Source organism: Gopherus flavomarginatus, chromosome 1 (genome assembly GCF_025201925.1).
Source record: "Gopherus flavomarginatus isolate rGopFla2 chromosome 1, rGopFla2.mat.asm, whole genome shotgun sequence".
Taxonomy (NCBI): domain Eukaryota; kingdom Metazoa; phylum Chordata; order Testudines; family Testudinidae; genus Gopherus; species Gopherus flavomarginatus.
In genome coordinates, this window is record NC_066617.1 from 290,367,686 (window position 1) to 290,381,335 (window position 13,650).

Below are 13,650 nucleotides of genomic sequence, written 5' to 3' on the forward strand. Positions count from 1 at the left end.
GCAAGAGGCCATAAAAGACCCGCTCGTCCCCTGCGTTACATCTTCTTCCTCTCCAGATGAGGCAGTGGCAGGGACTTCCTCCTCGAGGCCGCCTCCAATAAACGTAAGAGCCCATCAGGACCTCCTCAGGAGACTGGCGCTCAAAATGAACCTCCAGGTGGAGGAGGTCCCGGAGGTCAAGGACCCTGTAGTGAGCATCCTGTCAGCAGATGCCCCCACTAGGGTGGCTTTGCCCATTATCAGGACCATCCAGGCTAATGCAGACACCTTATGGCAGTCCCCAGCCTCCATCTCCCCTACGGCAAAGGGAGTTGAGCACAAATACATGGTACCCTCTCGGGGGCATGAGTATCTATATGTCCACCCTCCTCGGTGGTTGTCCCAATCGGTCAACGAGAGGGAGTGCCATGGCCAACAGGCGCCAGCCCCAAAGTCAAAGGAAGCTAGGCGAATGGACCTACTTGGCCGCAAGGTGTATTCAGCAGGCGCCCTACAGCTCCGGGTGGCAAATCAGCAGGCTCTACTGAGCCGTTATAGCTACAGCACCTGGGCAGAGGTGGGTAGATATACAGAGCTACTCCCCCGGACTCCCGACAGGAATTCGTTGCATTCCTAGAGGAGGGGAAAAAGGTGGCCAGAACCTCCCTCCAGGCTTCTCTAGATGCGGCCGACTCTGCAGCCAGAACTCTGGCCTCCGGTATCACCATGAGACGCATCTCATGGCTACAGGTGTCCAACTTGCTGCCTGAATTACAATATACCATCCAGGACTTACCCTTCGACAGTAAGGGTCTGTTCTTGGAGAAGACTGACCCCAGGCTACAAAGCCTGAAAGACAGCAGGGTCATCATGCATTCCTTGGGCATGCATACACCCGTGACCCAGCGCAGACCTTTCTCTCCCCAGACTCACCGCCCGTACTTTGTGCCCAGACACAGGCAAGACTTTAGTAGACAGCGCGGGCGGGGTGGCCGTAGACGCCAGTCCGGACCCCAAGGGGCCCAAAACCACGGCTCCTCAAAACCACTAGCAGGGCCTAAGTCTACCTTTTGAAGGTACGCCCAAGGACGGCGTATCAGTTTCAGGACAGGATCCTTTTCCTCCCTTCTCCAACCACCTCTCCTACTTCCTCCCGGCATGGTCCCAATTGACCTCAGACCTATGGGTCCTACGCACTGTGAAACAAGGATACCACCTCCAATTTGTTTCATCCCGCCTTCCCGCCTTCCCACTCTCCCACCCAGTCCCTCTTCAGGGACCCCTCTCACGAGCAGTTCCTCCTACAAGAGGTGCCGATGCTCCTCACCATAGGAGCAATAGAGGAGGTGCCGCAAAACGAGAAGGGCAAAGGGTTTTGCTCCTGGTACTTTCTGATCCCCAAGTCGAAAGGAGGCCTCAGGCCCATCCTAGACCTGCGAGGTCTCAACAAGTTCATGATAAAGTTGAAGTTCCGCCTGGTCTCCTTAGGGACCATTATCTCGTCCTTGGATCCTGGAGACTGGTATGCTGCCCTCGATATGAAGGACGCATACTTTCACATTGCCATTTTTCCTCCACACAGGAGGTACCTTCGCTTTGTAGCCAACCACCAGCACTTCCAGTTCACGGTTCTCCCCTTTGGCCTCTCCACGGCCCCAAGGGTGTTTACAAAGTGCATGGCCGTAGTCGTCGCACACCTCCGCCGACGTTGGATACATGTATTCCCATATCTGGACGACTGGCTCATCAGAGGGACCTCCGAGACACAGGTCAGACAGCATATAGACATTGTCAGGGACCTATTCACACGCTTAGGCTTGATGCTCAGTATGGAGAAATCCACACTGGTCCCCCCACAAAGGCTAGACTTCATAGGAGCTACCTTGGACTCCAATCTAGCCAAGGCCTACCTACCCCAGCCGCGATTCCAGGCAATGGCAACGATCATTCGAGGTCTGCAGAACTTCCCGATGACCTTGGCTCGCACCTGTCTCGGTCTCCTAGGTCACATGGCTGCCTGTACTTATGTGACTATATATGCCAGGCTCCGCCTCCGACCCCTCCAAACGTGGCTCAGGTCGGTCTACCGTCCAGGCAGGGACCCGATAGACACAATAGTCACCATTCCCCCGAGCAACCTACTCTCCCTCGACTGGTGGCTAACACCCTCCCTGGTATGTGCAGGGTTACCGTTCCATCCGCCACAACCCTCACTGTCCCTGACGACGGACGCGTCATCTCTCGGATGGGGGGCTCACCTCGGACACCTTTGTACACAGGGCCCTTGGTCACCACAGGAGCTGACGCTTCACATAAATGTCCGAGAGCTGAGAGCGATATGCCTGGCGTGCCAGACATTCCAGCAGCATCTACACGGCCTTTGTCTCAGTGTTTACAGACAACACAACGGCCATGTATTATGTCAACAAACAGGGAGGGACTTGATCTCCCCCCCTCTGTCAGGAGACCATCTGACTCTGGGACTTCTGCATAGCCCACTCGATAGACCTGGTAGCGTCCTTTCTCCCAGGGGTTCGAAACACTCTAGCGGATCAGCTGAGCAGATCCTTCCTCTGCCACGAATGGTCAATAAGACCAGATATTATTCATTTGGTCTTCCAGAAGTGGGGCTTTCCCCACATAGACCTGTTCACCTCTCGCACGAACAGGAAATGCCAAGTGTTCTGCTCCTTCCAGGGTCTTTCACCGAGATCAATCTTGGATGCATTCCTCATGTCGTGGAAGCACTGGCTGCTTTATGCCTTTCCTCCGTTCCCACTGGTTCACAAGGTCCTGATAAAACTCCGCAGGGACAGAGCGCACCTAATCATGATCGCACCAGCGTGGCCCAGACAGCACTGGTAAACCACACTGCTCAACCTGTCCATAGCCAGCCCAATCACCCTGCCTCTCCACCCGGACCTCATAACGCAAGACCATGGCAATCTTCGCCACCCGGACCTGCAAGCCGTCCACCTCATGGCATGGCTTCTGCGTGGCTAAACAGGTCGGAGTTACGCTGCTCTGCTCTGGTACAACATATACTCCTGAGTAGCAGAAAGCCTTCCACTCGGTCCACATATCTGGCCAAGTGGAAACGTTTCTCCTGCTGGTGTGAAACGCAGAATACTACTCCCTCTCAGGTCTCGATCCCCACTATCTTGGACTACCTCTGGTCCCTTAAGCAGCAGGGCCTGGTGATATTGTCTCTGAGGGTGCACTTGGCGGCCATCTCCACATTCCATCCAGGGGAGAGTGGATACTCCGTGTTTTCCCATCCTTTAGTTACTAGATTTCTCAAGGGCCTGGAGCGCCTCTGCCCCCAGGTACACCGCCCTGCCCCTACCTGGGACCTCAGTCTAGTCCTGAGCAGGCTTATGCTTCCACCGTTCAAGCCGTTGGCAACTTGCTCGCTGCTATACCTGTCCTGGAAGACAGTTTTTTCTTAGTAGCCATTACATCGGCCAGACGAGTCTTCTCCGAGCTTTGAGCGCTAACAGTGGACCCACCATATACTGTCTTTCACAAGGACAAGGTACAGTTGCGACCGCATCCAGCTTTCCTCCCTAAGGTGGTGTCGGCCTTCCATACCAATCAGGACATCTTCCTTCCGGTCTTCTTCCCGAAGCCTCACTCATCTCGGCGGGAACAGCAGTTACACTCCTTAGATGTCCGTAGGGCGCTCGCTTTTTATATCGACTGGACGAAGCCCTTCCGGAAATCGCCCCAACTCTTCATTGCTGTGGCTGACCGGATGAAAGGCCTACCTGTCTCCTCCCAGAGGATCTCCTCTTGGGTGATGGCATGCATCCGCACATGCTATGACCTGGCTCATGTTCCCTCGGGCCATCTCACTGCACATTCTACCAGAGCTCAGGCTTCATCAGCCGCCTTCCAGGACCATGTACCACTCCAGGAGATATGTCGTGCAGCTACCTGGTCCTCGATCCGAACCTTTGCTTCGCACTATGCTCTGGTCCAACAGTCTAGAGATGATGCAACCTTTGACTCAGCGGTTTTGCACTCTGCCACATCTCACTCTGACCCCACCACCTTGGTAAGGCTTGGGAATCACCTAACTGGAATGGATATGAGCAATCACTCGAAGAAGAAAAGACGGTTACTCACCTTTGTAACTGTTGTTCTTCGAGATGTGTTGCTCATATCCATTCCAAACCCACCCTCCTTCCCCACTGTCGGAGTAACTGGCAAGAAGGAACTGAAGGGTGGCTGGGTCGGCTGGGGTATATATCCGGTGCCATAGCGGCGCCACTCCAGGGGTCGCCCAGCTGACCCACCGAGTGTTGCTAGGGTAAAAAGTCTTCCGGCAAACGTGCACGCAGCACGTGCACACCTAACTGGAATGGATATGAGCAACACATCTCAAAGAACAACAATTACAAAGGTGAGTAACCGTCTTTTCTCCTTCAAATCCCTCCATAAAACTCTTCTTTGCCATGATACCTATAAAAAAGAATTGACAGTGGTTAGACAGCTGGTGAGCTAACGCCATTGCCTGTCATGCTGACCAATATTCTCTCACGGTTTCCTGGTGCTCGCCTGCCTGTCTGCATGTGTTCATCTTGTTGTCTCATGTCTTATGCTTGGGTTGTTAGTAGGGCTGTCAGTCGCAGCTAACTCAAGTGATTAACTCAAAACAAATTAACTTGATTTAAAAAAATTATTTGTGATTAATCGTAATTTTAATTGCACCGTTAAACAATAATAAAAAACCAATTGAAATTTATTATATTTTAGATGTTTTTCTAAATGTTCATATATATTGATTTCAATTACAACACAGAATACAAAGTGAACAGTGCTCGTTTTATATTATCATTTTTATTACAAATATTTGCACTGTAAAAAAGATAAAATAAATAGTATTTTTCTGTTCACCTCATACAAGTACTATAGTTCAATCTCTATCGTGAAAGTTCAACTTACAAATGTAGATTTTTTTTATTTACATAACTGCACTCAAAAACAAAACTGTGTAGAACTTTAGAGCCTTCAAATCCACTCAGTCCTTGTTCTTGTCCAGCCAATCACTAAGACAAACAAATTTGTCTACATTTATGGAAGATAATGCTGCCTGCTTCCTATTTACAATGTCACCTGAAAGTGAGAACAGGCGTTCAAAATGCACTTTTGTAGCCGGCGTTGCAAGATATTTACATGGCAGCTATGTTAAACATTTGTATTCCCCTTCAGACTTTGGCCACCATTCCAGAGGACATGCTGATGATGCTCATTAAAAACATGTGTTGTTTATTTGAGACTGAACTCCTTGGGGGAGAATTGTATGTCTCCTGCTCTATGGTTTTACCCACATTCTGCCATATGTTTCATGTTATGGCAGTCTCAAATGATGACCCAGCATGTTGTTCGATTTAAGAACACTTTCACTGCAGAATTAACAAAACGCAAAGAAGGTACCAATGTGAGATTTCTAAAGATAGCTAGAGCACTCGACCCAAGGTTTAAGAATCTGAAGGACCCTCCAGAATCTGAAAGGGACAAGGTATGGAACACACTGTCAGAAATCTTAGAAGAGCAACACTCCAATGCAGAAACTTAAGAACCCAAACCAACAAAGAAGAAAATCAACCTTCCGTTGGTGGCATCTGACTCAAATGATGAAAATGAACATGCATCAGTCCACACTGCTTTGGATTGTTATCAAGCAGAACCCATCATCAGCATGGAAGCATGGCCTCTGGAATGATGGCCGAAGCACGAAGGGGTTTACGAATGTTTAGCATATCTTGCATGTAAATACCTTGCAACACTGGCTACAAAAGTGCCAAGCAAACGCCTGTTCTCATTTTCAGGTGACATTGTAAATAAGAAGCAGGCAGCGTTATCTCCCGTAAATGTAAACAAACTTGTTTGTCTCCGTGATTGGCTGAACAAGATGTAGGACTGAGTGAGGGAGCTTGAAGCCTTGATGGCTGACCCTCTGTACCTAGTATTCTAGCATGACAAAGTGACACTATATCCACAGTCTTGCTTTCTTCCTAAGGTTTCCTCAGAATTTGATGTCAACCAAGAGATTCAGCTGCTTGTATTTTATCCTAGCCCACACTCTTCCAGAGGAGAAATGAGCCTTCATACACATTCCAGATCACAGTTGACAGGTGTCCACCTCATATAAATGCAACTCATTCAAACCCTTGCTGGCAGATTTAGTAGGAGAATCAAGAATGGATTGAGGATAGAGGATTAGCTACCTTCTTACCACTTGAGAGTGGTCCCTTCAGAATTGGGGTCAGGTACATTAGCAATGTGGAAACTGGGCATACTTTTATTCTTCCCTCCCTGCCCCAAGTGCTATTAATCAGCACCTTTCATGATCAATAATTACCTTTCTCACCTAAAAAGGTCACTTTAAAAATGTGTATCTTTGTGTACACTGTGTATCTATTGCTGGTTCCTTATTCCACACTTATATTATGTGAGCAATTAGAGTAGCATGTTTTGAGAAATTATTTTTTTATTTTAAAATGTTTACAGTAGTAGTATAATAGCATTGACTGAGTTTTGATTTTGTTTTAGCTGAACATTTTTTTTAATTCTCTGCTTTGTAGGTATATGAAAATTATTCATTTGAAGAATTACGCTTTGCCTCACCAACACCTAAAAGGTAAAAAAAAAAAAAAAAAACAGTCTTGCAGACAATTACATATTGACTGGAATTAAAAGTAAATATTATACCAACTTTTTAAAAATCATGTTAATATCAGAGCTTTATGTGAATAGGCTTATTATTACAGTAGTTATTGTAATTTCTGTTTAAAGAACTGTTCAGACTTCAGCACTCTGAAAAATATTCTGTATAGGGGAAAACAGTGAAAATCTAGCACGTTTTTCTTAAAATTACTGGGATGCTTCCATAAAATCAATCTTTTATACTTAGTTTGTTTGCGTCAATTGCTTATTCCTCACCTAAATTCACTTTCTGAATATATCTCATTCAATTACTGTAGAAGTTTATGATTTCATAATAAACAACTCGAAGAGCATAAGTGGCTTGAGTAGATGAATTCCTGTGGATCAAAGATCCTGTTTCCATAGAAATGTCCCTGATAGACCACAAAAGGCAGTGTAGTTTGGGAGCATATGGAGGGGAAAAAGCAGAAATAAATCAGCAGAATGCTTCAGCAGCTTTTAAATATATTAACATTTGGTTAATTATTTCAATGTTTATTTTGTTTTTGTCTAGACCCAGTGAAAACATGTTGATCCGAGTCAATAACGATGGCACTTACTGTGCAAATTGGACCCCGGGAGCTGTTGGTCTTTACACCATTCATGTTACCATAGATGGTATTGAAATAGGTATCTAATTTTCATTAATCTTGTATAGTAACCACAAGTGCTTAAACATGTATGTATCCACAATGGTGTGCAAAGATTTGTGTAAGTAACATATCCATGAAAATTAGCACACTGCTTTGAGGGATCCAAGAGCATTCTATCCAGTTTCCCTCTCTCTTCCCTTCCCCTTCTCCCCCGCATACTGTTATCAAAAAGCTGAAAGTAAAGACATGACTGACAGAAGTGTACCTTCAGAAGGAGCTTAAACCAACTGTATGGAACTCTCATAAAATACTAATTTAATTCACCTTTAAATAGTTTTTCTTAAGTTAAGTTTTCGTTTCAGTAGTAGAATATCTGTATAGATTTTACTGAAGACAACTATCGCTCAGGATTCTTTTTTCACTGCAAAAGTTAATGACCTCACAAATCTTTTTAAAGCAAATGATTTTTCTACACTCCTTATAGGTGTTTGAGATTAACTGTTGCAGGGGAAAAGAGAAGAGAATCAGAATTTGGATCCTAGTAGGTAATTTAATCACTTATATAGTGTTGTAAATGTACAGGGCACTAGATAGTACCAGTCAGATTGGTCAGTACCAATCAGATCACTGAGCCAAAGGGCATACGGTCTGAAGCTCAAGTGAAGATGCATGGAACAAACAAGACAGAAAAGAGAAGTGTAACCCTGTGTTAAACTAATATTTTCACTGAAATTCCTGATTTTATGGAAAACGTGACACTGACTGCCATGAAAAACTAAAAACCTGGGGAAAAGAAATTCACTTACCAGTTTCTCTTGCTGCACATGTGCAATGAAAACCCTCAGACACTCACTTGAGAAATGTGAGAGTAATTGTGAATGTGCCGGAGGTGGTCAGCTGCTATGCTCCTGAGTTCTTTGAGGTTGATTCCACATATCTGAATGCTAAGAGTAATACTGTTTTCTCAGAGAGAAGGCCTGGTTTTTTTGCTTTCTTTTTTCCTCTTTTTCATGTTGCTTTTAGTGGTCTTGTGTGCAAGGAAGGCTTATTGTTTACGGTGCTTGAGGAGTACCTAACAGAAGTGTAGGAGAGGGAAAAATCTTAAGAAACAAGGAGTCTCAACCCTCCTTACAAATACTCTTGTTTCCTCTGTTTGAAAGTTGAGGGAGCAAGTCTCAATCTTTTCAAATAGTTGAAGTTTTTAATTTTGCCCCCACTTCTGAATGGCTTGGTTTCCTTCATGACCTGCAAACCCTTGGCTACTTTACTGGCTCTAGAGAATGACTGTGTGAGTTATGGTACATGGAGCATAAATGAGGAAGACCAAAAAAAGTGGCTGTATCTGGGAATTTAACATATTTCCATATCTGAAGTATAAAAGTAAAATATTTGTCTCTGGATATATGTGCTGCATTACTTGTAGTATGATTTCCAGGTGATTGTAAAAGCTACATGTAGTCACTAGTAGTGTGTGAGAAGAAATGTCTTGAGTCTGCTGCAACCTGTTTTATGGTTGTAAAATGGTATGCAACAAGATTAAAAAAAGTTTTATTTATTTGGTGGAAATATTTACATATGGTAATATGCCACTCAAAACTTTGGAATTCTCATGTACCTGGACACATACTTGTTGGTAGTACTTAAAAAGTACTTGCCAGTTGTCTTAGATAACTAAATAAAAATTATAGTAGTATTCAAGGTATTTCTTGTAGCTAAAGCATAGGGGAGTCTACATGGGAATACTACAGAATTTGAAGGGAATATGTCTATATTAGATAAAATTTGCAAGTTTTTCATTACCACCAGTGTGAACTCTACTGGGTTCATATTCATATATCTAGGATTGCGTATGGAGTGTATCTGTTAAAAATGGCAAATCGTCATGTTTCTACTGGTATGAGAACCTTTGGGGGGGTATTTATTAAGTAAATATGTAAATTAACTTGGTAGGTATTTATGATGCAATATCTGGCAGGCTCAGGGCCAGTCTTCAGAATTTCTTCTCTTGATATAATCACAGGTTGAACTTTGGTTTTTTGTGTTTTCGATCATGCAGAATATTTCAACTGCAACATTTTTTTTTAAAAGATCTGCATGTGACTATGTAAATTTATCACAAAATATCAAGCACAACATTAAGAAGGAAATATATTGTGCAACCATTAAGCATCATTTGTAAATACTTATCTGAGATAGACCAAGTGAATGCTCATCTTGCATATGACTGGTTTTTGCCACTGTACTAGAAGCATGGAGCTTGAAAAACACCAAAGTGAGTTGTCCCTAGGAGTTGCCTGACTGCATGGAGCAGAATGGTTGTTTTTATCAGCCAACCAATTGCAAAACTCTTTAAAGTAGTGTAAAATGACCTTTCAGTACTTCCTACATTAGTATTTAGAGAATCAGATCTATACAGCCTAGTACAACTAAATGAAATAACTATTGTAGAATTTCGAAGAAGTTTTTTATAATTAAAATTGGTTGTGTTTTAATGCTTGGAGATTTAAAAAGTGACCCAACAAACTAAAATGAGAATAGAAATGCCCTGTTTCTACAAGTATGAACTGAAACACTGCTAGAACTTGATAAAGCACTGTTAGGTGGATCCTGCTCATTAAAATGTGTCTAAAATTTCACGCTGCCCTATTAAACTTGATGTTTTGTTCAGTTTTTTTGGAAAGTGGCACATTTTCAAGGAAAAAATAAAATCTTAGCCATTAGAACCTGAATACTTCTCATAATAGGTGAATTTAGTAGTCTGTTTAGGGGGAGAGTAGTTGGTTGGTACATAATCGTGAATATGTTATTTCAGACTCAAAAGTACAGCAAAAAAGAAGTGTGGAAATGGGATTGGGGGAAGAGAACAGGCAGGAAAGAGAGGAGTTGTAGGAGAAGATAAGTGTAGAAATGTAAACACGGATGACGTTATGGAGAACCATGAAAATGAGGAGAGGCTTGAGTTTGAGAGTGGGAATCAGCAAATTGATTCATTGAAGATGTGCACAGTCATGGAGACTTAGTATGTACATGAACTCTTTTTAAAATGTAATTGGTATTTTTTGTGTCTGTTTAAAGAGTTCTTTTGCTGATTTGAGATTCCAAACTGATCTCTTTTTTTAAAAAAATGTCAATTACACTAAAAGAAATGCAGGTTATGTGACTTCTGAGAACAGTGTCTCTCCCACTAATGAAGACCTTAGCAATAGTTTGTACAGTCAGCAACTATTTTCTTAAGCCAAAGCATGTGTGGCCAATTCCTCACAGTGTATGGGCCTTTGGAGAGACAGGAATTCACAGTTGAACCTTTCAGGGTCACTGCTAGCCCACCAAAATGTTGTGCCTCCATATTAGAAACAACCCCTTAGAGTGCTTCTCTGAGCTTTTTGCCCCTTTTTAGCTTATCTTGGGATCACAAGCCTTTCTACCCCACTCAGTTTTTTTCTTTTTTTCCCCTCACTGCTTCTGTTCTTCCTGCTTCTTCACCTGAGCCTCCTAAGCTATTCATATTTTCCTTTTCCTTCTCTGAAGCAGAAAAGGAGACAGGGATATGATAGAGGCAGAAGTGACCTTTCATAGGTTCTTCTGTGTCTATCCCAGCTCAGGCAAGGCCACGCAGAACTAGACAAATTACAAGACCCGCGAAGGAGCTATGGGCTCTTGCTCCTCTTCTGGAATGGAGACGTTGGACTGGTAGTTGGGCATCAGAATCCTAGCGACCTTCTCTGTCTCTCTCTCTGCTTTGAGACAGGAGTGAGAACAAGGAGATAAATCAATAGCAGGTAATCAGAATGACTCCTGGTCCTCCAAGTTGTTCCACAGCACAAGAATGCTCTATTCTTAAATTCCTAATAAGCATGTGAAACGTGAAGTTTCGCATGGCCTCACTGGATGACATAGTGGCAACAAATTTGCTTAAAGGAGTTCATATCAGGAGACTGGATGAAGCCTATCTAAATATGATGTAGTATCATGCAAGGTACTTTAGTTTGTGTTCTTCTCTGCCTCCAGAGTTTTCATGCAAGTGCTGATGACCCAGATAGTGCTCTTCTGGACCAGAAGTATTCTCTCCTTAATTAAAGCAAGGTCCAGGAACAGCCCACTAAAATCAACTGTAATAACACAGTTTACAAGAAGTTTCCTGGGGTCCTCAGTCTTCAGTGCACTTAGGAATGCTACTGTATACCAAGAAGAGCATGTATATGATGAGATAATGTATGCCATGGAAATATCAGATAAAACTCTGTCATATTCTAGACAAAGAGTAAGAAATTCTACTCTGGGAACTCAGAATTCAGGTCACTTGAGTCTGGACATGCTAATCCAGGAATAATGTTTTGTTTCTGTATCCATTTCCTTTAATCTACTGCTACCAAGATTATCGCAATAAATAAATCTCAGCAGTTTTCAGTAATACTAACTGTACCAAGCTAACCAACAAGGCGCAGTTTTAAAATCTAATTAAAATAAGAACACGGGTCCTGGTAAAGCCCAGATGTCCTAAACCAGGGGGTCCCTATCTTTCCAGACTACTGTATCTCTTTCAGGAGTATGATTTATCTTGTGTACCCTGAAGTTTCACCTCACGTAAAAACTGCTGGCTTACAAAATCAGACATAAAAATACAAAAGTGTTACAACACACTATTACTGAAAAAATGCTTACTTTTTCATTTTTACCATATCATTATAAAATAAATACATAATTAAAAATAAATATTATAAATATTGTACTCTTATTTCAGCATATATAGAACAGTATAAAACAACTCATTGTATGAAATTTTAGTTTTCACTGACTTTGCCAGTGCTTTTTATGTAGCCTGTTGTAAGGTAAGGGCAAATATCTAGCTGAGTTGATGTACCCCCTAGAAGACTTCTGCATATCCCCAGGGGTACACACACCCCCGGTTTAGAACCACTCTCATAAATCAAGGACTTATAATGCATCTAAATTAATCCAAAACTGAATTTGGCAGATTGTTGATGAGAGAGGTCAATACTAAGATGTAAATGATATATGGAGAAGATAGTAAGTACCTGGGAATCAGTAGATTTTCCTGTGTGATTTTGGGCAATTTACTTAGTCAATCTGTGTCTCAGCTGCCCATCTATATAATGGGTATGATAATACTTCTCTAACTCTTAGGGGTGATGAGGATAAATACATTCTAAATTGTGATGTATTCAGATTCTTGAGAGCAATCTTCTTTTTCTTAGCGTATGCACAACATGTCTCAGGTGGCACATGACCAGAATGTATCACCCAAATTTGCTGGTTGGATCATTAGCTTGCCCGGGCTGGGTACTGACATAATGTGAGCCAGATAAGTACCTAATATAAAGAGATTAACCATCAGAAATCTGATATTTACCAATTGCTCCAGTTTCTGCAGTGTAGTCTAGGGACTGGCCTCTGCACAAGGTGTCTGTGAGAGCTTTCCGTTGGGCTGCAACCCAGATAATTCCTCTCAGAAGATCCTCATATTAATGGATTCTTAAAAGCATAGCCTTCAAGCTTACTTCAATTTAATTACCAATCTGCAGATGGAATCTCATTCAGATTGTCTGGCCTGGTGCCATCCCATGGCGCGCACAACTTGTGCCATGGTATGGTCCTGCAGGCACCTCACCCTCAGCTTCTGAGGTTCTTGAAATAACTTGTTCACAGGCCAGAATACTTAAGTACTCAAATATTCTTTGTGGGGTCTTATTTATTTTGTCTTTTTCAGAATACAGACTGTTTGTCCCTTCAGTTCCAAATTCTTCTTCTTTTTGGGAGCCTATGTTATGACTTGGGCAAAGTCTCTTCTCCTTGGTTCAGGTGTCCCACTTCCTTCTTGGGGCCTATACTGTGATTTAAGGCCAGCTTTCCCCAGCCCATCAGTAGCCAGGTTCCAGCCCTGTTTAACCGATCTCCTCTTGGTTCAGCAGCCCACAGCCTTCCCACAGGGGCTGTGCTGATAGACAGATATTCTCCTTTCCAAGCTGTCTGCCCTCTCTCCTCCCCCTCTGGCTCTCAGTCTCTGGAGGCTTCTCTGTTATCTCCACCTTGATTTAGCCACATGACATGCCTGTCCTGTATCTGATGATTTTCCCCATCTGGGAGGAGAACAGAGGGAATCATAGGTGGGCCTGGAACTATTACTACTTAAAGGAACTAGTCACCCTGTGATAGATTGCAAATTCTCTTTCCTTGCTTGTAGATAATTTTATTTGTAGTGTCTTAGTACACTTGTTTTTAATATTAGTACAGCTTCAGGATAGCCTATTTTGGTAGGCTTTCACTGGTCTGGTAGTTATGACAGGAGGTGGGCCCTGCTGAATTAATCTCAGAACTACATGGGGAAGACCAGTCTGCAGGGTGGGAC

The 13,650-nt window shown here is 43.2% G+C and overlaps 1 protein-coding gene across 14 annotated transcripts in view; it reads left to right on the forward strand.

Annotated features, from left to right (window-relative positions):
• Positions 1 to 13,650, forward strand: part of MYCBP2 (MYC binding protein 2) — a 445,111-nt gene that overhangs the window by 298,783 nt on the left and 132,678 nt on the right. For all 14 annotated transcript variants that reach the window (XM_050946493.1, XM_050946502.1, XM_050946519.1 and 11 more), the window contains 2 exons: positions 6,570 to 6,625; positions 7,205 to 7,320. In XM_050946493.1, coding sequence (XP_050802450.1) covers positions 6,570 to 6,625; positions 7,205 to 7,320 — 172 coding nt within the window. The remainder of the gene's footprint in view (positions 1 to 6,569; positions 6,626 to 7,204; positions 7,321 to 13,650) is intronic.